This window comes from Ranitomeya variabilis, chromosome 8, assembly GCF_051348905.1.
Source record: "Ranitomeya variabilis isolate aRanVar5 chromosome 8, aRanVar5.hap1, whole genome shotgun sequence".
Classification (NCBI taxonomy): Eukaryota; Metazoa; Chordata; class Amphibia; order Anura; family Dendrobatidae; genus Ranitomeya; species Ranitomeya variabilis.
This window is the reverse complement of record NC_135239.1, coordinates 183,381,203-183,405,107: the sequence shown is the minus strand read 5'-3', so window position 1 is coordinate 183,405,107 and position 23,905 is coordinate 183,381,203. Positions and strand designations below refer to the sequence as shown.

Genomic DNA, 23,905 nt, shown 5'->3' with positions numbered 1-23,905 from the left:
GGCAGCTGTTCGTGGCTGTGGGCGGCTGTGCATGGCTGTGCTGGGTGCGGCGGCTGTGCGTGGCTGTGCTGGGTGCGGCGGCTGTGCTGGGTGCGGCGGCTGTGCGTGGCTGTAGGCGGCTGTGCGTGGCTGTAGGCGGCTGTGCTGGGTGCGGTGGCTGTGCTGAGTGCGGGCGGCTGTGCGTGGCTGTGCTGGGTGCGGGTGGCTGTGCTGGGTGCGGCGGCTGTGGACGGCTGTGCTGGGTGCGGTGGCTGTGCTAGGTGCAGCGGCTGTGCGTGGCTGTGGGTGGCTGTGGGCGGCTGTGCTGGGTGCGGCGGCTGTGCTAGGTGCGGCGGCTGTGCGTCGCTGTGCTGCGTGCGGTGGCTGTGGTGGGTGCGGCGGCTGTGCGTGGCTGTGCTGGGTGCGGTGGCTGTGCTGGGTGCAGCGGCTGTAGGCGGCTGTGCGTGGCTGTGGGCGGCTGTGCGCGGCTGTGCTGGGTGCGGCGGCTGTGCTGGGTGCGGCGGCTGTGCGTGGCTGTAGGCGGCTGTGTGTGGCTGTAGGCGGCTGTGCGTGGCTGTGCTGGGTGCGGCGGCTGTGCTGGGTGCGGTGGCTGTGCTGGGTGCGGCGGCTGTGGGCGGCTGTGCGTGGCTGTGCTGGGTGCGGCGGCTGTGCTGGGTGCGGCGGCTGTGCGTGGCTCTAGGCGGCTGTGCGTGGCTGTGCTGGGTGCGGCGGCTGTGCGTGGCTGTGCTGGGTGCGGCGGCTGTGCTGGGTGCGGCGGCTGTGCTGGGTGCGGCGGCTGTGCTGGGTGCGGTGGCTGTGGGCGGCTGTGCTGGGTGCGGCGGCTGTGCTGGGTGCGGCGGCTGTGCGTGGCTGTGCTGGGTGCAGTGGCTGTGCGTGGCTGTAGGCGGCTGTGCTGGGTGCGGCGGCTGTGCGTGACTGTGCTGGGTGCGGTGGCTGTGGTGGGTGCGGCGGCTGTGGGTGGCTGTGCTGGGTGCGGCGGCTGTACTGGGTGCGGCGGCTGTGTGTGGCTGTGGACGGCTGTGCGTGGCTGTGCTGGGTGCGGCGGCTGTGCATGGCTGTGCTGGGTGCGGTGGCTATGCTGGGTGCGGTGGCTGTGGTGGGTGCGGTGGCTGTGGACGTAAGTGGCGTAAGTAACAAATAGCTGTGGCATGAAGTGCCACAGCCTCATGGCACAGCAATTTGTTACTTGCGGAGGGTGAGTATACTTACCTGTCCCGTTCCACCGACGCCATTCCGGGCCATGAATATCCCCCTGCTCCCGGAATCGGCGCCTGCGCAGTCCGCGCTTTACGGCGCCATTTTCTTGAAGGCACATTGCAGTGTGTCTTCAAGAAAATGGCGCCGGAAAGCGCGGACTGCGCAGGCGCCGATTCCGGGAGCAGGGGGATATTCATGGCCCGGAATGGCGTCGGTGGAACGGGACAGGTAAGTATACTCCCCCTCCGCCTCCTGGCTCGTCCCTGTTTCTCTGTTGGAGATCGCGGTGTGCGTTCAGCGCTTACGCATACCGCGATCTCCTGGGAGCGTCGCTCTGTGGGGTCCAGACTGCGCTTGCGCTTGCGCAGTCTATAAAGGCTTCGGACAGAGTGACGCTCCCAGCGTTATATTATAGAGATATATATATATATATATATATTTTTTTTTTTATTTAAGTAAGTGCAAAACCACAGCAAAAAAAATGTAGGTATCGGGTTGTGCTTCTTTTTTGGTGCAAAGACTTTACAGAAGATGCATCATGATTTTTTGGGGCGCACGAAGACACAATAATAACTCGGCAAAACCTGCCATTTGTAAGCAGCTTCTTTACTGCCAAGAGAGCAGGTTTTGCCTGCAGAAAAAAAAACACAATGTGTGAACATAGCCTTATCACAGTGATCTGGAGAATCATGATTGAGTAATTTTTTCCACAAAATGTACAGTGTCAAAACAAAATCCAAAAAACCCTGACAGAAATGTGTTTTTCCACAATCCACCGTACTGGAATTTTTTTTTATTTTTTACCCTTTTGAGAGTGCATTACAGGGTCGCTTTGAATGATACCAATCATTTTACACCTCGTCCCACAAACCGGAGACGGGAGAATAAAAAAGTTACGGCTCTGGAAAGAAAAAGAGGAAAAGAAAGAAAACACAAAAATTCACAGGGAGGGAAGGGGTTAGAGGAGCGCCGATCATAGAACCTGTGAAGTGGGGCTGATGGGGCAGATACCCGTCTGGAAATGTACCTTTGGTCCTCGCTTGTCATGTCCGTGGTCCATCCATGTTTTCCACAGATAGATTGCCCACCCATTGTAGTCTTTGGGGCTGCTCACACATCAATCTGATCCAGTCACTAATGAAAATTGCTGTTTTTCCTCATGTGAGTAGGTTTGTGATCCTAGAATTAAATTCTAGGCATCTTAAAGGGAAGGTTTTTGCTATTTAATCAGAGAGCAGCACAATGCAGGGGCAGAGACCCTAATTTCAATGATTCCACTCACTGGGCTGTTTGTAGTTTCAACAAAATCAATGTTTTATCAGCAGGAGATTATCACTGGAGGTGTCTTCTACCATGTAGTCCTCCTGCTATGTATAACGGCACCCCAACCACTGATTGGCAGCTTTCTGCCTATGCACATTGTACATAGAAGCTGCCAATCAGTGGTGTGGGTGGGGTTATATAGGGCTCTGCATTCAGAGCACTGCTAGATCTTTAGCAGAGAAAACTGATTTTATCAAAACTAAAGCAAGCAGCCCAGTAAGTGACATCACTGGAATCAGGGTTTCTGCCCCTACTGCACCAAACAGCCAAGTAAGGGCGCAGACAGACGGCCATATTTCTTGTGCACAGACTGGCCCTGCACCTCTCCTGATCTGAGCGTGATATATTACTATGCAGCTGTCACTCTCAGGTCAGGAGAATAACGGCCGTCTGTCTGCTCCCTAAGTGATACGTTGCTGGAATCAGGCTCTCTGTCCTTTCATCAAGCTGCTGTCAGATTGCATTCTTCTGCATAAGCCAGTGCCGAAGAGATGCAATGGTGTCCAACACTGCTTGAGACACAATTCCATAGCAGATCTGGACCAAACTGGGTGAATTTTCAAAAATGAAGGGAGTTTTACAGTATTACTTGTAGTTATTTTATTATTTTTTTTTTTTACACACCATGAAGACGCATAGGTCTGCATGATAGCTGCAGAACTAGAATGTTAGGAATTGCTAGATTTTCCATTTCAGTGTGTTTTTTCCTGCAGACAGAGCCCTTTTATCCACATTTTCACAACATTGTTTTACATGTTTTAGGGTGTGGATTATACGTGTGCTTTTGTCTACATTACATTGTTAATAAAGTTGGTTTTATTCATCAAAAATGCTGCATGTGTGCGTGAGATTTCCCTAATCTCATAGCTTTTGCATAAAAAACACTACATGTGAACATAGCCTTAGAAGTATTGGGACAATTAAAAGTGTTTGTTGTGGTGGAATGTAAAAATGTGGTTTGCCCCTCACTGACCCTGGATTCACGGTAGAAGTAATTGACATTTGATCCACACATGGTTTTTGCTGCTATGATCTTGGTGGTATTCAGCAACACCTGTTGTCCTAAATCTCTGCTCAGATTCTCCAGGATCTCTGTCTGGCTGTGAATGACTCCACCAGTGACCCCATCACTGGAGTAGGGGAGTAGGCTCCTGCTTCACTTCTTTGGCGGTAGCTTATCTCCTGAGGATCAAGCACGGATAAGTGCTTTCCTCGCCCCAAAATATTTTTTGGGGGAGATTTGAGACTGGTGCGCGTGGGCTGGTCTTGGTGCGCGTGGGCTGGTCTTGGTGCGCGTGGGCTGGTCTTGGTGCGCGTGGGCTGGTCTTGGTGCGCGTGGGCTGGTCTTGGTGCGCGTGGGCTGGTCTTGGTGCGCGTGGGCTGGTCTTGGTGCGCGTGGGCTGGTCTTGGTGCGCGTGGGCTGGTCTTGGTGCGCGTGGGCTGGTCTTGGTGCGCGTGGGCTGGTCTTGGTGCGCGTGGGCTGGTCTTGGTGCGCGTGGGCTGGTCTTGGTGCGCTGGTCTTGGTGGGCGTGGGCTAGTTCATAGATTATGCTGTCTGTCACCCATCATTTGGGGCTTCATTAACGTGTACCTGACATTTTAGGTAATGTTTCAAAATAATTTATTGTGTGAACATGAGGAGTAACACTATCTTTTGGCCATTATGTGACTGATATCTTGCATTTTTCACCACTTTCCCCTTCATGGGATTTCTCTGTAATTTTAAGTTCTCTTTGAGATACTGAGTGGAGACTAGTTGCTATGTCTCCTAATCACAGTATACAACCCCTGGCAAAAATATGGAATCGCCGGCCTTGGAGGATGTTCATTCAGTTGTTTAATTTTGTAGAAAAAAGCAGATCACAGACATGGCACAAAACTAAAGTCATTTCAAATGGCAACTTTCTGGCTTTAAGAAACACTAAAAGAAATCAAGAACAAAGAATGTGGTAGTCTGTAATAGTTACTTTTTTTTTTAACCAAGCAGATGGGAAAAATTATGGAATCACTCAATTCTGAGAAAAAAATTAAGGAATCACCCTGTAAATTTTCATACCCAAAAATAACACCTACGGTACATCAAATTAGATCTGCTCATTAGTCTGCATCTAAAAAGGAGTGATCACACCTTGGAGAGCTGTTGCACCAAGTGGACTGACATGAATCATGGCTCCAACTTGAGAGATGTCAATTGAAACAAAGAGGATTATTAAAATCTTAAGAGGTTAAATCATCATGCAATGTTGCAAAAGATGTTGGTTGTTCACAGTCTGCTGTGTCTAAAATCTGGACCAAATACAAACAACATGGGAAGGTTGTTAAAGGCAAACATACTGGTAGACCAAGGAAGACATCAAAGCAACAAGACCGGAAACTTAAAGCAATATGTCTCCAAAACAGGAAATGCACAACAAAACAAATGAGGAACGAATGGGAGGAAACTGGAGTCAACGTCTGTGACCGAACTGTAATAAAACGCCTAAAGGAAATGGGATTTACATACAGAAAAGCTAAACGAAAGCCATCATTAACACCTAAACAGAAAGAAACAAGGTTACAATGGGCTAAGGAAAAGCGATCGTGGACTGTGGATGACTGGATGAAAGTCATATTCAGTGATGAATCACAAATCTGCATTGGGCAAGGTGATGATGCAGGAACTTTTGTTTGGTGCCGTTCCAATGAGATTTATAAAGATGACTGCCTGAAGAGAACATGCAAATTTCCACAGTCATTGATGATATGGGGCTGCATGTCAGGTAAAGGCACTGGGGAGATGGCTGTCATTACATCTTCAATAAATGCACAGGTTTATGTTGATATTTTGGACACTTTTCTTATCCCATCAATTGAAAGGATGTTTGGGGATGATGAAATCATTTTACAAGATGATAATGCATCCTGCCATAGAGCAAAAACTGTGAACATTCCTTGTAAAAAGACACATAAGGTCAATGTCATGGCCTGCAAAGAGTCCGGATCTCAATCCAATTGAAAATCTTTGGTGGAAGTTGAAGAAAATGGTCCATGACAAGGCTCCAACCTACAAAGCTGATCTGGCAACAGCAATCAGAGAAAGTTGGAGCCAGATTGATGAAGAGCACTGTGTGACACTCATTAAGTCCAGGCCTCAGAGACTGCAAGCTGCTATAAAAGCCAGAGGTGGTGCAGCAAAATACTAGTGATGTGTTGGAGTGTTTTTTTGTTTGTTTTTCATGATTCCATAATTTTTCCCCTATGCTTGATTAAAAAAAAAAGTAACCATTAATGACTACTACATTTTTTGTTCTTGATGTATTTTAGTGTTTCTTAAAGCCAGAAAGTTGCCATTTGAAATTACTTTAGTATTGTGCCATGTCTGTGGTCTGATTAATTTTGTAGAAAAAAAAACAAAAAAAAAAACGACTGAATGAACGTCCTCCAAGGCCGGTGATTCCATAATTTTTGCCAAGGGTTGTATAGCGAGAATCAGCGTGGAGGACATAATACAGCGGTATTGAGCAGTGTGACTGTGGATCCAGCCCTAGGAGCTGCAGCATGATCTGCCTGTGTCTGTCTGATCTCACAGGGCGGTTTGCTCCTCATTCCTCTCCCCTATCCATAGAGTATAATAGGTGTAACCTAGTGCCTCACTGTTGCGACTAGCTGTCTTGTTTTTCGGCATGGTAGAGTTGAGCTGTTTTTTTTTTGTTTGTTTTTTTTTTCAGCCTAAAGAATTTAGGAGGGAGGAGAAAGCTGATTTCTCTGATATTTTACAAAGTTTCTTAGAACGTTCTCTTTATTTTAAGTCTTCCTGTAACCATCTTCCTTTTTCTTACAGGTCGCACAGAGCATTGAAGACCATCACCAAGAAGTTATAAGTTTCTGCCGAGAAAATGGTTTCCATGGCCTTGTTGCCTACGACTCAGACTATGCTCTGTGCAACATCCCATACTACTTCAGTGCCCATGCGCTAAAGCTGAGCCGCAATGGGAAAAGTATCACAACCAGCCAGTATCTGATGCACGAGGTGGCCAAACAACTGGACCTCAACCCCAACCGCTTTCCCATATTTGCTGCTCTTCTAGGTAACATTTTTGTTTCATGTAATATTGAAATTTTTATGCCTATTTTATGCACAGGTGAGAAGCGATTGAAATAAATTTTTGTGGAATTTCTGCTAATAGTAACTTATGTTGTAACATCCTTTATTTAGTGCTCATTTTTTATGGTCTTGACAAAGGAGACGTTACCTACAAGATCCTCTGGGGCGTGTCTTTAGACTCTTTGTATTATTCTGGGTGCCACGCCCCCTCGGAAAGAAACCATAACAATCATCACTAAATATAAAGTTCCGATTGCTCTGGAACTGTATGGTAGAGTTTGAAAAAAAAAAAAACAAACAAAAAAAACGGAGGATACAGGAGAGCAGTGGGAATAAAATAAAAGCAAAAAGAGGTCAACTTTTAAGGGGGAGGATGGTAAAAAAAGTGTAAAATTCCACCATTGTTTTTTGGTTTTATCATATTTATTCTGTGATAAAAATAACTTGGTACCATGATTTATAAATCCGGCAATATGAAACTTTCATACTTTTTATTTTATTATTATTATTAGTGTTTCTAGTTTGCAAGTCATAAGTTTATTTTATTATTATTTTTTAGATTGTTGCAACTGTGTGAGGACTTGTTTGTTTGTTTTTTTTTGCATTGTAAGCTGAAGTTTTCAATGATGCTATGACTTTTGGATATGGGACGGACCCCCACACCACCTTTTATGAAAAATCATAGCTGCAGTAAACCTATGCACTGGAATAGATAGACAAAACACAATATTTTGGTTGTCAAAATGGCCACAGCTTTATTTAAACCACAAGATTAAAACAATCACAGTAGGAGTCAGGTGAAGTGCTCGTACATTGGGATTCACAAGTCCTGTGGTCTCCCCCGCTGTCTTGACATATAGCACCAGGACAGAAGGCCAAAAAGTGGCGGCACACACTGGGGGCAATTCCAGGAGAGCCAGTAAACTTTATAGGCACCGATGACCCTATTATCCTCACTCCTGAGCTTACCCATCGTGCCGGGCCTGAGTGACGTTACATCCATCAAGCTGCCGCCAGAGCCGAGCCTGTTCACTACCATGAGGTTTACAACCTTTATCAGTTAGAGTCCACCTCTTGTCAGCGACTTCCACCGGACTCCTAAACCGCAAAGCTGTGATGGGTTATAAACTCCAAGTCACATAGGACACTTTATAGCCTTTTTTAAATTAAATATTTATTTCACTTTAGTAAACTTATAAAGTTGATGATTCTGCAAAAGTATTAAGGGGACTAAACTTGGCAAATCTGCGACTCAGTCCTCCTACAGTGCTCAGGAGAGGAAAACCTCCTGTGGAGGAAACCTCTAGGGAACCATGGCTGGAGGATTGCCTTTCCCTTGGGTTTAGGAGGTTAATGCTAATGTTAACTCTTTATATCCATGATAAAATTGGACCTGGTACAAGATATATAGTGCTTTGCGAAAGTGTTCTGCCCCCTGGAACTTTTCAACCCTTTCCCATATATCATGCTTCAAACATAAAGATACCAAATGTAAATTTTTGGGGAAGAATCAACAACAAGTGGAACACAATTGTGAAGTTGAACGAAATTTATTGGTTATTTTAAATTTTTGTGGAAATTCAAAAACTGAAAAGTGGGGGGTGCAATATTATTCAGCCCCTTTACTTTCAGTGCAGCACACTCACTCCAGAAGTTCACTGTGGATCTCTGAATGATCCAATGTTATCCTAAATGCCTAGTGATGATAAATATAATCCACCTGTGTGTAATCAAGTCTCCGTATAAATGCACCTGCTCTGTGATAGTCTCAGGGTTCTGTTTGAAGCACAGAGAGCATCATGAAGACCAAGGAACACAACAGGCAGGTCCGTGATACTGTTGTGGAGAAGTTTAAGGGTATGCGCACATGTACTTTTGAGGGCTGTGGATTTTTCCGCAGCGGATTTCATAAATCCGCAGGTAAAAGGCATTGCATTTTACCTGCGGATTTACCACGGTTTTTATGCAGAATTTGTGCGGATTCCACCTGCGGTTTTACACCTGCGGATTCCTATTATGGAGCAGGTGTAAACCGCTGCAAAATCCGCACAAAGGACTGACATGCTGCGGAATGTAAACCGCAGCGTTTCCGCGCGTTTTTTCTGCAGCATGGGCACTGCGGATTGCGTTTTCCATAGGTTTACATTGTACTGTAAACGCATGGAAAGCTGCTGCGGATCCGCAGCAAAATCCGCAGCCTGTGCACATAGCCTTAAGCCGGATTTGGATACAAATGATTTCCAAAACTTTAAACATCCCAAGGAGCACTGTGCAAGCAATCATATTGAAATGGAAGGAGTATCATACCACTGCAAATCTACCAAGACCCGGCCGTCCCACTAAACTTTCATCTCAAACAAGGAGAAGACTGATCAGAGATGCAGCCAAGAGGCCCATGATCACTCTGGATGAACTGCAGAGATCTACAGCTGAGGTGGGACAGTCTGTCCATAGGACAACAATCAGTCGTACACTGCACAAATCTGGCCTTTATGGAAGAGAGGCAAGAAGAAAGCCATTTCTCAAAGATATCCATAAAAAGTGTTGGTTAAAGTTTGCAACAAGCCACCTGGGAGACACACCAAACATGTGGAAGAAGGTGCTCTGGTCAGATGAAACCAAAATCAAACTTTTTGGCAACAATGCCAAACGATATGTTTGGTGTAAAGGCAACACAGCTCATCACCCTGAACACACCATCCCCACTGTCAAACATGGTGGTGGCAGCATCATGATTTGGACCTGCTTTTTTTCAGCAGGAATAGGGAAGGTGGTTAAAATTGATGGGAAGATGGATGGAGCCAAATACAGGACCATTCTTGAAAACCTATTGGAGTTTGCAAAAGACCTGAGATTGGGACGGAGATTTGTCTTCCAACAAGACAATGATCCCAAACATAAAGCAAAATCTACAATGGAATGGTTCACAAATAAACGTATCCAGGTGTTAGAATGGCCAAGTCAGAGTCCAGACCTCAATCCAATCGAGAATCTGTGGAAAGAGCTGAAAATTGCTGTTCACAAACGATCTCCATCAAACCTCACTAAGCTCGAGATGTTTGCCAAGGAAGAATGGGCAAGAATTTCAGTCTCTCGATGTACAAAACTGATAGAGACATGCCCCAAGCGACTTGCAGCTGTAATCACAGCAAAAGGTGGCGCAGCAAAGTATTAAGTTAAAGGGGACAAATAATATTGCACACCCCACTTTTCAGCTTTTGATTTTCCACAAAAATGTAAAATAACCAATAAATTTTGTTCTACTTCACAATTGTGTTCCACTTGTTGTTGATTCTTCACCAAAAACTTACATTTGGTATCTTTATGTTTGAAGCATGGTATGTGGGAAAAGGTTGAAAACTTCCAGGAAGCCGAATACTTTCGCAAGGCAATGTATAAAGACTTAATTCACAATAAAGCATATATAAGTAAGGATTAAATAAAGAGTGATAGGATATTGTAACAGGGCAGGAGGATGGGTGTTGTTTCCTCCAGTTCTTCTGGTCAGACGCAGAGAGTTACGTCCTCTATAGAAGCCCCACCATCCTCACAGTAAGACCCCAGGCAGAGCCATACAGTGCTCCTTCCTCTTAAAGTAGTCATTCTTGCTTAGTCTATACAGATATACAAAGCTGCAGGAGTTATAGGTCCCACCCCTCTTTTGCTTCCCCTTTTGCTTAGTGCTTCTGTGGGTTTTTTTTTGTGATACGTACAATATTTTGATTGATTTTTATTGTGCTCTTTTAGGTTGGTGTGATGACAGGAAAAAAAGCAGTTCTATTCGATTTTTTTTATTTTTATTTTTTGCGGTGTTTATCGTACGGGGTACTTCATTTTATATTTTGACAAACCAGGCTTTTCCAGATATGCGATGCTATGTTAAAAAAAAATAAATAAATAAATTGTTTTTATTGGAGGAAAAATAGGATGTTCAAAATGTTAAATTTGTATGTGTGTATATCTGGGCACCCTACATTCCCCTAGGTGAGCAATACCTTGTTTTTCATTTTACCTTTCTCCTTAAATAGGGTCAACCCTATTATGTACGCTTTCCCCCCTCATATATAAAATCCATCCATCCATCTGTGCGTGCATGCATGCATCCATCCGTCCGTCTGTGTATGTGTCTGTCCATGTATGCATCCATCCATGTATGCATCCATCCATCCGTCCGTGTATGCGTCCGTTCGTCCGTGTATGCATCCATCTGTGTATGCATATATATTTTTTTAACCAACGTAATTGCAGTGTATATTGTCAATCATTGTCTCCTATGAAGCTCAGCCTGTGATTAGGCTTCTCAGAAGTGCCAAGATGGCAGTCATGGGGGTCTTCAGCCGAAACCTGGCTGCAGTGGCAACCCATTGGTACCTCCTGATTACATCTTTTATTGCTCCTCTCGAATTGCACTGTCAAAGATAAACAGCAGCAATTGGAGCTTTGAGACAGATGTCGGCTACGTAAGAGCTGCTCATCGAACGCTTGTTGGAAGAACTCTGCTCCTGCGCTCCTTCCAAATCTGTAGAACCCATCGCGGATGTACTGGTGCAAGGGATGAGCGGAAATAAAATGTTTTTTTCATTGTCTTGAATGGGTGAACTTGACCTGTGAATCAAAATTAAACATGTCTCCGTTTTTTTTTTTTTTGTTTTTTTTTCTGCGGACACTCAGTCCATGAAACACAGACATGTGACCAACCGCATACACTGGATATTCAATTTATTTGCATTTATATAGTAATAAGAACTTTGAATACTTCTAAATACAGCGTCTAGTCAAGAAGATCCCCGGATCATCAAGCTACGGCAAGGTTCTGAGACCATGCTTCAAGCATTGTAGTGCTGGTGCATTGCAATGCATTATACCTGCCATCTGAGTACAAAAATAAAAAAAATTGGAGATAGATATAAATATACTGTATATATACACTCACCGGCCACTTTATTAGGTACACCTGTCCAACTTCTTGTTAACACTTAATTTCTAATCAGCCAATCACATGGCGGCAACTCAGTGCATTTAGGCATGTAGACACGGTCAAGACAATCTCCTGCAGTTCAAACCGAGCATCAGTATGGGGAAGAAAGGTGATTTGAGTGCCTTTGAACGTGGCATGGTTGTTGGTGCCAGAAGGGCTGGTCTGAGTATTTCAGAAACTGCTGATCTACTGGGATTTTCACGCACAACCATCTCTAGGGTTTACAGAGAATGGTCCGAAAAAGAAAAAAAATCCAGTGAGCGGCAGTTCTGTGGGCGGAAATGCCTTGTTGATGCCAGAGGTCAGAGGAGAATGGGCAGACTGGTTCGAGCTGATAGAAAGGCAACAGTGACTCAAATCGCCACCCGTTACAACCAAGGTAGGCCTAAGAGCATCTCTGAACGCACAGTGCGTCGAACTTTGAGGCAGATGGGCTACAGCAGCAGAAGACCACACCGGGTACCACTCCTTTCAGCTAAGAACAGGAAACTGAGGCTACAATTTGTACAAGCTCATCGAAATTGGACAGTAGAAGATTGGAAAAACGTTGCTTGGTCTGATGAGTCTCGATTTCTGCTGCGACATTCGGATGGTAGGGTCAGAATTTGGTGTAAACAACATGAAAGCATGGATCCATCCTGCCTTGTATGGAGCATCTTTGGGATGTGCAGCCGACAAATCTGCGGCAACTGTGTGATGCCATCATGTCAATATGGACCAAAATCTCTGAGGAATGCTTCCAGCACCTTGTTGAATCTATGTCACGAAGAATTGAGGCAGTTCTGAAGGCAAAAGGGGGTCCAACCCGTTACTAGCATGGTGTACCTAATAAAGTGGCCGGGGAGTGTAGATATGTATGTATGTTTTTGTGTGTGTATGTATATATAATTTTTTTTTTATATATATATTTATTTTTTTTTCGTATATACTCGAGTATAAGCCGAGATTTTCAGCCAGCCCACCTTTTTGGGCTGAAGGTAACCCTCGGCTTATACTCGAGTCATACCCAGGGGTCGGCAGGGGAGGTGGAGCGGAGCTGTGTAATAATACTCACCTGCTTCCTGTAGTGAGCGGTCACATGGTACCGCTCATTACAGTAATGAATATGGACCCGACTCCCATAGGGGTGGAGCCGCATATTCATTACTGTAATAAGCGGTACCATGTGACAGCTCACTACAGGAAGAAGCTGCCGGCGCCGGGGAATGGATGTGCAGGGATCGCGTCGGGAGCAGGTGAGTATGGCGGGGGCAGTGCGCTATATTCATCTGTCCCCCGTTCCACCGTCGGCGCCGCTCCATCTTCCGCTTCCTCTGCAGTGACGCTCAGGTCAGAGGGCGCGATGACGCAATTAGTGCGCGCCGCCCTCTGCTTGAACGTCAGTGCACAGGACGGGGAAGACACAGCGGCGCTCAGCGGTGGAACGGGGAGCAGGTGAATATAGCAAGTGCCGGGGGCCTGAGAGGTGATTTTTTTTTTTTAAATATTTTTAATCGCAGCAACAGCATATGGGGCAAATATCTGTATGGGGCATCTTATGGGGCCATGTGCAGAATTATATGGGGCAAATATCTGTATGGAGCATCTTATGGGGCCATGTGCGGAATTATATGGGGCAAATATCTGTATGGAGCATCTTAAGGGGCCATGTGCAGCATTATATGGGGCAAATATCTGTATGGGGCATCTTATGGGGCCATGTGCAGAATTATATGGGGCAAATATCTGTATGGAGCATATTATGGGGCCATGTGCAGCATTATATGGGGCAAATATCTGTATGGAGCATCTTAAGGGGCCATGTGCAGCGTTATATGGGGCAAATATCTGTATGGGGCATCTTATGGGGCCATGTGCCGAATTATATGGGGCAAATATCTGTATGGAGCATCTTATGGGGCCTAATCCACATTTGTGGAGCATTATACGGGGCAAATGTGTCTATGGAGCATCTTATGGGGCCATAATCAACATTTGTGCAGCATTATTTGGGGCATATTTTAATATGGAGCATCTTATGGGGCCATCATGAACAGTATGGAGCATTATATGGGGCTCCTGATTCAATATGGATATTCAAAAACACTTAAACTACTGATGTCTCAATTAATTTTACTTTAATTGGTATCTATTTTTACTGCTGCGGTTTCCATCCTAGGCTTATACTCGAGTCATTAAGTTTTCCCATTTTTTTGTGGCAATATTAGGGGGGGTCGGCTTATACTCGAGTATATACGTATGTATGTGTATTATATATGTGTGGGTGTGTGTATGTATGTGTATATATATATATATCTCTTACACTAATAAATCTACATTTTTATGTAAAAAAAATAACAAAAAAAATGCACATTTGCTATGGCTGCGTCCGGAACGGCCCAATCTGTAACTGTGTCACTTAGTTAACCCCTGCAGTAAAGATTTAGATGGAAACCTCGAAGCTCAAAGTAAGTGCTCAGCGTAGAGTGCAGGATAAATGTGATCCCAAACATTATGTAAAATGTTCCCAACAAAATCTTCAACTCAAATCAACAAAAAAAGCAAGTCCCCACTCAGGTCTGTCATCTGTTAACAAATATATAAGGGGCTTCCCTGTTAGGCTGGTTTCACACTTGCGTTTTGATCTGCAGCGTTTGTACAGAAAAAAACGCATGCGTTTTTTCCCTATGTGTAACATTAAAAACGCATGCGTTTTTTTTGTACGCGTTTGGCCGCGTTTAACGACGCATGCGTTTTTTTGCTGCATGCGTTCTGTCGCAGAAATGCAACATGTAGTAATTTCTAGAGGCTTTTTTTGCCGCAAAAAAACACATGCGTTTTTTTGCGGCAAAAAAACGTATTGTTGTCTATGTAAACGCATGCGTTTGCTTGCGTTAAAAACGCATGCGTTTTTATAGAAAAAAAACAAGAACACACCCTGATAAGCCACCCCCCACCATCAAGGTGATAAAGGGATCCTAACCCTAACCCTAGGGATCCTAACCAGGGCCGGACTGGCCATAGGGCACTTCTGGCAAATGCCAGAAGGGCCGGTGCCAGTGGTGGGCCGCTCAATCCGCCGCCCCCGCCGTCGCATTCAACTATACCGGCGTATAGACGCCGGTACAGTTGAATGCAATGATGGAGGAGAGAGCGTCCACAGACGCTCCTCTCCCATCATTCCCCGCTCTGCCTCTGACACTGCGGGTGCGCGATGACGTCATATCATCGCGCACCTGCTGTGTCCCGGGCAGACTGCAGCTGCTGAGACAGGAGCAGGAACCAGGAAGCAACGCTGGGCACGAGGAGAGGTGAGGAGAGTTTTTTTTTTTTCTGGACTGTGGGGCCATTCTCGGAGGAGGTGAGGGGAGGAAGAGAAGAGATGTGGGCTGTATATAGCTCTCTGTGGGCTGTGCTCTGTGCTGTATACTGCTGTGGGCTGTATATAGTTCTCTGTGGGCTGTGCTCTGTGCTGTATACTGCTGTGGGCTGTATATAGTTCTCTGTGGGCTGTGCTGTATACTGCTGTGGGCTGTATATAGTACTCTGTGGGCTGTGCTCTGTGCTGTATACTGCTGTGGGCTGTATATAGTTCTCTGTGGGCTGTGCTCTGTGCTGTATACTGCTGTGGGCTGTATATAGTACTCTGTGGGCTGTGCTCTGTGCTGTATACTGCTGTGGGCTGTATATAGTTCTCTGTGGGCTGTGCTCTGTGCTGTATACTGCTGTGGGCTGTATATAGCTCTCTGTGGGCTGTGCTCTGTGCTGTATACTGCTGTGGGCTGTATATAGTACTCTGTGGGCTGTGCTCTGTGCTGTATACTGCTGTGGGCTGTATATAGCTCTCTGTGGGCTGTGCTCTGTGCTGTATACTACTGTGGGCTGTATATAGTTCTCTGTGGGCTGTGCTCTGTGCTGTATACTGCTGTGGGCTGTATATAGCTCTCTGTGGGCTGTGCTCTGTGCTGTATACTACTGTGTGCTCTGTGCTATATATAGTTCTCTGTGGGCTGTGCTCTGTGCTGTATACTGCTGTGGGCTGTATATAGTTCTCTGTGGGCTGTGCTCTGTGCTGTATACTGCTGTGGGCTGTATATAGTTCTCTGTGGGCTGTGCTCTGTGCTGTATACTACTGTGGGCTATATATAGTTCTCTGTGGGCTGTGCTCTGTGCTGTATACTGCTGTGGGCTGTATATAGTTCTCTGTGGGCGGTGCTCTGTGCTATATACTGCTGTGGGCTGTATATAGCTCTCTGTGGGCTGTGCTCTGTGCTGTATACTACTGTGTGCTCTGTGCTATATATAGTTCTCTGTGGGCTGTGCTCTGTGCTGTATACTGCTGTGGGCTGTATATAGTTCTCTGTGGGCTGTGCTCTGTGCTGTATACTACTGTGGGCTGTATATAGTTCTCTGTGGGCTGTGCTCTGTGCTGTATACTGCTGTGGGCTGTATATAGTACTCTGTGGGCTGTGCTCTGTGCTGTATACTGCTGTGGGCTGTATATTGTTCTCTTGGGCTGTGCTCTGTGCTGTATACTGCTGTGGGCTGTATATAGTTCTCTGTGGGCTGTGCTCTGTGCTGTATACTACTGTGGGCTGTATATAGTTCTCTGTGGGCTGTGCTCTGTGCTGTATACTGCTGTGGGCTGTATATAGTTCTCTGTGGGCTGTGCTCTGTGCTGTATACTACTGTGGGCTGTATATAGTTCTCTGTGGGCTGTGCTCTGTGCTGTATACTACTGTGGGCTGTATATAGTTCTCTGTGGGCTGTGCTGTATACTGCTGTGGGCTGTATATAGCTCTCTGTGGGCTGTGCTCTGTGCTGTATACTGCTGTGTGCTCTGTGCTATATATAGTTCTCTGTGGGCTGTGCTCTGTGCTGTATACTGCTGTGGGCTGTATATAGTTCTCTGTGGGCTGTGCTCTGTGCTGTATACTGCTGTGGGCTGTATATAGCTCTCTGTGGGCTGTGCTCTGTGCTGTATACTACTGTGTGCTCTGTGCTATATATAGTTCTCTGTGGGCTGTGCTCTGTGCTGTATACTGCTGTGGGCTGTATATAGTTCTCTGTGGGCTGTGCTCTGTGCTGTTATACTGCTGTGGGCTGTATATAGTTCTCTGTGGGCTGTGCTCTGTGCTGTATACTACTGTGGGCTGTATATAGCTCTCTGTGGGCTGTGCTCTGTGCTGTATACTACTGTGGGCTGTATATAGTTATCTGTGGGCTGTGCTCTGTGCTGTATGCTACTGTGGGCTGTATATAGTTCTCTGTGGGCTGTGCTCTGTGCTGTATATAGTTCTCTGTGGGCTGTGCTCTGTGCTGTATACTACTGTGGGCTGTATATAGCTCTCTGTGGCTGTGCTCTGTGCTGTATACTACTGTGGGCTGTATATAGTTCTCTGTGGGCTGTGCTCTGTGCTGTATACTGCTGTGGGCTGTATATAGTTCTCTGTGGGCTGTGCTCTGTGCTGTATACTGCTGTGGGCTGTATATAGTTCTCTGTGGGCTGTGCTCTGTGCTGTATACTACTGTGGGCTGTATATAGTTCTCTGTGGGCTGTGCTCTGTGCTGTATACTACTGTGGGCTGTATATAGTTCTCTGTGGGCTGTGCTCTGTGCTGTATACTGCTGTGGGCTGTATATAGCTCTCTGTGGGCTGTGCTCTGTGCTGTATACTACTGTGTGCTCTGTGCTATATATAGTTCTCTGTGGGCTGTGCTCTGTGCTGTATACTGCTGTGGGCTGTATATAGTTCTCTGTGGGCTGTGCTCTGTGCTGTATACTGCTGTGGGCTGTATATAGCTCTCTGTGGGCTGTGCTCTGTGCTGTATACTACTGTGTGCTCTGTGCTATATATAGTTCTCTGTGGGCTGTGCTCTGTGCTGTATACTGCTGTGGGCTGTATATAGTTCTCTGTGGGCTGTGCTCTGTGCTGTTATACTGCTGTGGGCTGTATATAGTTCTCTGTGGGCTGTGCTCTGTGCTGTATACTACTGTGGGCTGTATATAGCTCTCTGTGGGCTGTGCTCTGTGCTGTATACTACTGTGGGCTGTATATAGTTATCTGTGGGCTGTGCTCTGTGCTGTATGCTACTGTGGGCTGTATATAGTTCTCTGTGGGCTGTGCTCTGTGCTGTATATAGTTCTCTGTGGGCTGTGCTCTGTGCTGTATACTACTGTGGGCTGTATATAGCTCTCTGTGGCTGTGCTCTGTGCTGTATACTACTGTGGGCTGTATATAGTTCTCTGTGGGCTGTGCTCTGTGCTGTATACTGCTGTGGGCTGTATATAGTTCTCTGTGGGCTGTGCTCTGTGCTGTATACTGCTGTGGGCTGTATATAGTTCTCTGTGGGCTGTGCTCTGTGCTGTATACTACTGTGGGCTGTATATAGTTCTCTGTGGGCTGTGCTCTGTGCTGTATATAGTTCTCTGTGGGCTGTGCTCTGCTGTATACTACTGTGGGCTGTATATAGTTCTCTGTGGGCTGTGCTCTGTGCTGTATACTACTGTGTGCTGTATATAGTTCTCTGTGGGCTGTGCTGTATATAGTACTCTGTGGGCTGTGCTGTATATAGTACTCTGTGGGCTGTGCTGTATATAGTATTCTGTGGGCTGTGCTGTATATAGTACTCTGTGGGCTGTGCTGTATATAGTACTCTGTGGGCTGTGCTGTATATAGTACTCTGTGGACTGTGCTGTGTATAGTACTCTGTGGGCTGTGCTGTATATAGTACTCTGTGGGCTGTGCTGTATATAGTACTCTGTGGGCTGTGCTGTATATAGTACTCTCTGGGCTGTGCTGTATATAGTACTCTCTGGGCTGTGCTTTATATAGTACTCTGGGCTGTGCTGTATATAGTACTCTGGGCTGTGCTTTATATAGTTCTCTGTGGGCTGTGCTGTATATAGTTCTCTGTGGGCTGTGCTGTATATAGTTCTCTGTGGGCTGTGCTGTATATATTACTTTGTGGGCTGTGCTGTATATATTACTTTGTGGGCTGTGCTGTATATATTACTCTGTGGGCTGTGCTGTATACTACTGTGTGGACTGTGCTGTATACTTCTACGTGGGCTGTGCTGTATACTACTGTGTGGTATGTGCTGTATACTACTGTGTGGTCTGTGCTGAATACTGCTGTGTGGGCTGTGTTATCTACTACGCGAGCTGTGCTATAGTATGCAGGCTGTGCTGTATACTATGCGGTTTGTGCTATATAATATGCGGGCTTTGCTATATACTATGGGGAGTATATTATATTCTATGGGGGAGGCCATGTTATGTACTATGTGGCTGTGTTATATACTATTGTGGGGGTATATTATATTCTATGGGGGAGGCTGCGTTATATACTATGGGGGGCTGCATTATATTCTATGGGGGGCTACATTATATATTATGGGGAGGTGGGCTGTATTATATTCTATGGGGGTTACATACTCTGGGGTGGCTGCATTATACTCTGTGGGGTGGCTGCATTATACTCTGGGGTGGCTGCATTATACTCTGGGGTGGCTGCATTATACTCTGGGGTGGCTGCATTATACTCTGGGGTGGCTGCATTATACTCTGGGGTGGCTGCATTATACTATATGTGGGCTGCATTATACTGTATCGAGGACTATGGGGAATACGTTATACTATATGAAGAACTATGGGGTGCATTATACTATGGGAAGTGAATTGTACTACATGGATGACTGTGGCGGTGCATTATACTATATGGAGCACTATGAGGATTGTATTATGCTATATGGAGGACTATGAGGATTGTATTATGCTATATGGAGGACTATGAGGAGTGTATTATACTATGTGGAGGACTGAGCAGTGTATTTTAATATATGGAGGACTATAGGGAGTGTATTATACTATATGGAGGACTGTGGAGCACATTATAATATATGGAGGACTATGGGGTGTATTTTACTAAACAAGTAAAATGCTGCATATTCGGATTGTTTTTGCTGGAACAAAAAGCCTTGTTGTCAGCAGCACATTGCCAGTGTAAACTGTAGATGTGCTGCTGAAAACATGGTACTGTATGGTGATCTATTAGTGATCGTTCTGTCTCATCATTATTCCTCAGCTGGTGGAAAGAGGCCGGGAAACAAGCGTTGAACAACTTCAGTATTGTCGATCAAACTCGTTTAGCGGCCTGAACTCTGCGCACGTAAATACAACAGAAAGGCTTCTGTGTGATGTGCAATATGTTAGCATTTGGGGACCCATTTTAAACTTTGCCTAGGGCTCCACTTTGCCTAAAACCGGCCCTGCCTACAAGTGTACAAAGATATTATACAGTCACCATGTGACAAGTGGGCCTGTGTAACTTCAAATGCCAGGGCTGAATTTTAGTCCCAGTCCGGCCCTGATCCTAACCCTACCCCTAACCCTAGGGATCCAAACCCTACCCCTAACCCTAACCCTAGGGATCCTAACCCTAACCCTAGGGATCCAAACCCTACCCCTAACCCTAGCTATTTCTATTTATAGTGGGTTTTCTAGTTGATTTTGATGATTGGCAGCTGTCACACACTTCTCAGCATGCGTTTCAAAAACGCAAACGCATGAAAAAACGCATGTAAACGCGTCAAAATGCCGCGTTTTTTTTTACCGCATGCAAAAACGCACGCATCTAAAAAACGCAGTGTTTGCACGCGTTTACATGCGTTTTTTCACCACCTGCGTTTTTTTCTTTAAACGCTGCGTTTTTAAACTCAAATGTGAAACCAGCCTTACTGGTAGTACAAATGCTCTGGAAAAGCACTATGGCTCTTCGCGCCCCAAAAGAAATTCAGCAAATTCCGTGCTATTAAAATGCCCCCCTTCTTCTGAGCCCCAGTGTTCCTAAGCGACATTTAGAGTCCACATGTTTGACAAAAGGTTCAATTTTTATAATGGGGTCACTTGAGCGGTAATTCTGGTTCTTTAACAATTGGGGGCTCTGTATATGGAGTCTGCAAGCTATTCTAGGGAAATCTTCGCTCCAGGAGGCAAAGAGCGTTCCATCACTCCAGAGTTTCGCCGTATGGCTAAGCACTACTGTGTAGAGCCTCATATGGGGTATTTCTACATTCGGCAGAAATTGTGGGTCAAATTTTGTTGCCATTTTTACCCATTTCCTCATGTGAAAATGTAAAATCTGGGGCTTAAAGATTTTTTTTGTGGTAAAATTGTACGGTAATAACTTTTTCTTCACTGTCCAATAGTATATATTGGGCAGTGAATATTTTTTTTTTTTTAAGTCCCCTTAGGGGACTTTTACTTGCAACCACTTCTACTATACTATACATCACAGTATTGCAGTATATAGGGAAATTGCGTTTCTTTTACAAATACTATTATTACATGCGAGTATTTTGGGGGCTACAGCCACTGTAAGCTTTACTTTTCCTATGGATTTTTTAATTTATTTTTGTTATGTGAACAGGACCGTGAAGACTTTGCTCTCCGCTAATCTTTGTGTTCTCGTAGATGTGGCCACTGTACAAATAATCCAGTCTCACGCTTCTTTTACCGCTCATATTGTCACCATGGAGAAGCTTTTGAAATGGCGCCACCACCCTCAGCCTCCGTTAATTTGACAGTAAAAAATGGTGCGAACAATGTGCTAATCCCGGCGATGGGGATTGACGGTGTCAGCGGTGAAAGTAATGGCTGAATAAATTGCCCGTTAGCATCTTCTTGTTTTTTTTTTTTCTCCAGTCAGGAGTCTGAGGTAGAAGAGCAACGTCTGTGTGTGAAATGATCATTACCGCTTTACATGGAGAGGCCTGTTCCGTCGTCAAGGTTACCAAGCCCTTCAGTGGGGTGTCAGGTGCTAATCTCCGATGGAGGCGGCCGAGCGCGTTCTCGGGGCTTCGCCAGAAGAGTCTCATTGTTTCCCGGTGCTCACTAATTTGCCCGTGATGGCGCAGTCGTGTATGAGGCATGGCTAGGAGGAAAATGCACGGCGTTTCTATATGGGAAGACCTACTGTGTATTAAATGCAAATTGTAAAATAATCTGTCCTAGAGGGGCAATCTCCATGGTCTGCTCGCAGCATACATAATACATTGTGCCTTTGTCACATTTCCACTGCTTTTTAGACATGCAGTCGCTGGTACAAGGTTTAATCAAAACTGAGCTAAAATTAAAAATTTATTTTGGCTCCTAAAGTAAAAAATTTAGGCGCCAAATCGCATTTTTGGACTCCAAATTGACATGTATAATTAAAGTGGATAATATAGGTGACTGGTCCTTCAGGATAGGTCATCGTTATTGTATCGGTGGCGGTCTGACTTCTAGGTCACTCGCGATCAGCAACGGCCATGGCACCCACAAAATGGCACCGAGCTCAGAACGGTAATGCGGTAGTGATGAGTGAACGTGCTGGAATAAGGTGTTATCTGAGCATGCTCGGGTGCGAACAGTGTCGTCGGCGTGCTGGAAAAATATGTTCGAGTCCCTGCGGCTGCATGTCTTGGTAGATGTTCTTCAGCCGCACCATATGCAAGAGTTGTCTGTTTTGTTAGGTCACGAGAATGGTCAGGTAACTATCAGAGCTCGCTCATAGCTATAATGCAGCTCTCTCGCGTTCATTTTGATCCGGTTGTCCTATCAAAATCGGCAATGAAAATCTATGCGCCTATGAAACAAATCAGACTGCACTCAGATGACATCCGAGTGAAGTCCGATTTTCACGGACTGACAGAATGGAGAAGGTGGAGAAACTTTCTTATCGGTCATTGGACCATTTTTCTCAGATGTGGAGAAAATAGTCTTATGAAACTTACCCTTAAGCTGCTTTTAATTAGTGCTGGATCCTACCTGCCCTTTACATTTTTAGTATATACTTTTAGCCAGAGAGGCATGTTTGATAGATTAAGTACCTTAATTTCACCAGCATGTTCTGTATAGCAGTAAAGCATCCCAAATGTCATGTATTCCATGTCTGCAGACATCTCAGTACACGGAGTGCTGCTGTATGCTTCTGTCTGTATATTAGCATTAAGGCTGGTAATAGGAGAGCTGCAGCTCAGCTCTACACCTAGGGGCATTGCCCCCAACTCAGCCAAGTGACTACAACTGTGAATATACTCATCACCATTGTTCTTTTTCTTTTTTGTTCCGCAGGTAACCACATCTTACCAGATGAAGATCTAGCCGCTTTCCATTGGAGCTTGCTTGGGCCAGATCATCCATTGGCTTCATTGAAAGTAGGTGAATAACCCACTTGTACTGTATACACCGGTCAGCCATAATGAAAACCACTGACGGGTGGCTAACTACTTGATATCACATACCTTAGACACATTCATGGACTACGGCAGGGCTGCGGATAGCAGCCTTCTTCCTCCATTAAGCCCTGCCCACTGTTGCGCCTCTTCCTTCAGCTCCGCATGTGTCCTGCGTACCCTATCTTTAACATTGGGTATGCAGGCCATGCGGATGTAAGCGGATGCCTCCGCATGCGTCATTTTGACGCTGCGCTGACCTGCGTCGAACGCAACATGTCATTTTGTTGCGGCCGGCGCAGCGTCAAAACGACGCATGCGGAGGCATCTGCATACATCCGCATGGCCTACGTACCCAATGTTAAAGATAGGGTACGCAGGACACATGCAGATGTAGGCGGAGCTGAAGGAAGAGGTGCGGCAGTGGGCGGGGCATAACGGAGGAAGAAGGCTGCCATCCGCAGCTCTGCCGAACGCTAGTGTGAAGCTAGCCTAAGGTTGTGTGCACACTGTCTTTTGGGGAATTTTTTTTGAGCAGAAACTCTCCAAAAAATATCTTTTCTGTTATGGCCGATTGGTGTATGTGCGTCCTTCAAGTTTTATAATTCACATGTCCGTTTTTGTAACTAGTTACAAAAAAAAACAACCCAAAACTTGTCTTTTTAAAAAAATAAATAAATAAATAAAAAAAAAAAAATTTAGTTTAATTTGTGGATGAAAAATGCCCACTCGAGTAAAAAAACAAAATATATAACACATGGATGAAGCCAGCCTTGTCATCAGTGTTTTTCAGCATCCTACTGCATAAAAAAAAATTCATGTTTTGCCGTTTGTTTTTTTTTTTTTCATGCGGTTTTCCCCATTCACCAGAATAGGTGAAAAATGCTGGAAAAAAAAAAAAAAATTTTGACATGCTGCAGATTTGAAAAAAAATAAGGAACAAGTGTGTAGAATTTCAGAAATCTAATACACTTTGCTGGGACCGTAATCTGCTGCGTGTTTTTTTTGTTTTTTTTTTGGAAGGTGGGCGTGGGTAGAACTGGACTTATGAATATACCCTAATAAGTGGAAGCTTAGAAATGTATTTGTTTTGCATGCGGATGCCATACTGAGGGTAAAAGCTGACA

The 23,905-nt window shown here is 45.3% G+C and overlaps 1 protein-coding gene across 1 annotated transcript in view; it reads left to right on the top strand.

The window, feature by feature from the left end:
* The window catches only part of FAM120A (family with sequence similarity 120 member A), a 65,966-nt gene that overhangs the window by 13,358 nt on the left and 28,703 nt on the right, over positions 1-23,905 (top strand). The window contains exons 2-3 of the mRNA XM_077278030.1: positions 6,341-6,587; positions 22,678-22,760. Of these exons, the coding sequence (XP_077134145.1) occupies positions 6,341-6,587; positions 22,678-22,760 (330 nt within the window). The remainder of the gene's footprint in view (positions 1-6,340; positions 6,588-22,677; positions 22,761-23,905) is intronic.